The sequence below is a fragment of the Austrofundulus limnaeus genome, unplaced genomic scaffold, assembly GCF_001266775.1.
Source record: "Austrofundulus limnaeus strain Quisiro unplaced genomic scaffold, Austrofundulus_limnaeus-1.0 Scaffold524, whole genome shotgun sequence".
Lineage (NCBI taxonomy): Eukaryota > Metazoa > Chordata > Actinopteri > Cyprinodontiformes > Rivulidae > Austrofundulus > Austrofundulus limnaeus.
In genome coordinates, this window is record NW_013952926.1 from 331710 (window position 1) to 332231 (window position 522).

The 522-nt window shown below is 46.9% G+C and overlaps 1 protein-coding gene across 1 annotated transcript in view; it reads right to left on the reverse strand.

Annotated features, from left to right (window-relative positions):
- Nucleotides 1-167: 167 nt before the first annotated feature.
- The window catches only part of LOC106530457 (C-type lectin domain family 19 member A), a gene marked incomplete at its 3' end in the record, with an annotated part of 6233 nt that continues 5878 nt past the window's right edge, over nucleotides 168-522 (reverse strand). The window contains 1 exon segment of the mRNA XM_014026077.1: nucleotides 168-371. Coding sequence (XP_013881531.1) covers nucleotides 168-371 — 204 coding nt within the window.

Sequence of the window (522 nt, forward strand, 5' to 3'; positions counted from 1 at the left end):
TCATCATTCCATTTATGATCTGTACCAAGGTTTGTGTGTCCACAGTGCTCCTGGCCGTTTGCATTATCTGGCTGTGCAGACGCCCAGAGATGGAAGTTGAATTTGGAGCCGTCGGACCACATCCATGTTCCTTCCTTGTGGATATCAGAGAGTCCATTTCAGGTCCGTGCCTGAGCAGGATCAAAGCTCTTGATCAGGGAATTTACAAATGTGTGTTCCTCCAGACTGTGAATGGACACCAGGTTTGCGTTCAGTGACACACAGTGCAGCTCTGCATCAGCCCAGGTCATCGGTGTGGAGATGTACTTGTAGCAGCGACTGTTGTAGTTGAACCAGTATATGGGACAGCTGCAGGTCTGCAGCTGCACTTCCTGTCCGTCCGAAGGAGACACAGCAGGCAGAGCCAGGATGAAGAAAAATAACATCATCATGTTGAAACAAAGAGAGATCATCAGATGAAAATGTTGTCTTTGTGAATTGAATTGTCATTGAATCCAACTCACAGGGTCCTGTTTTATATTC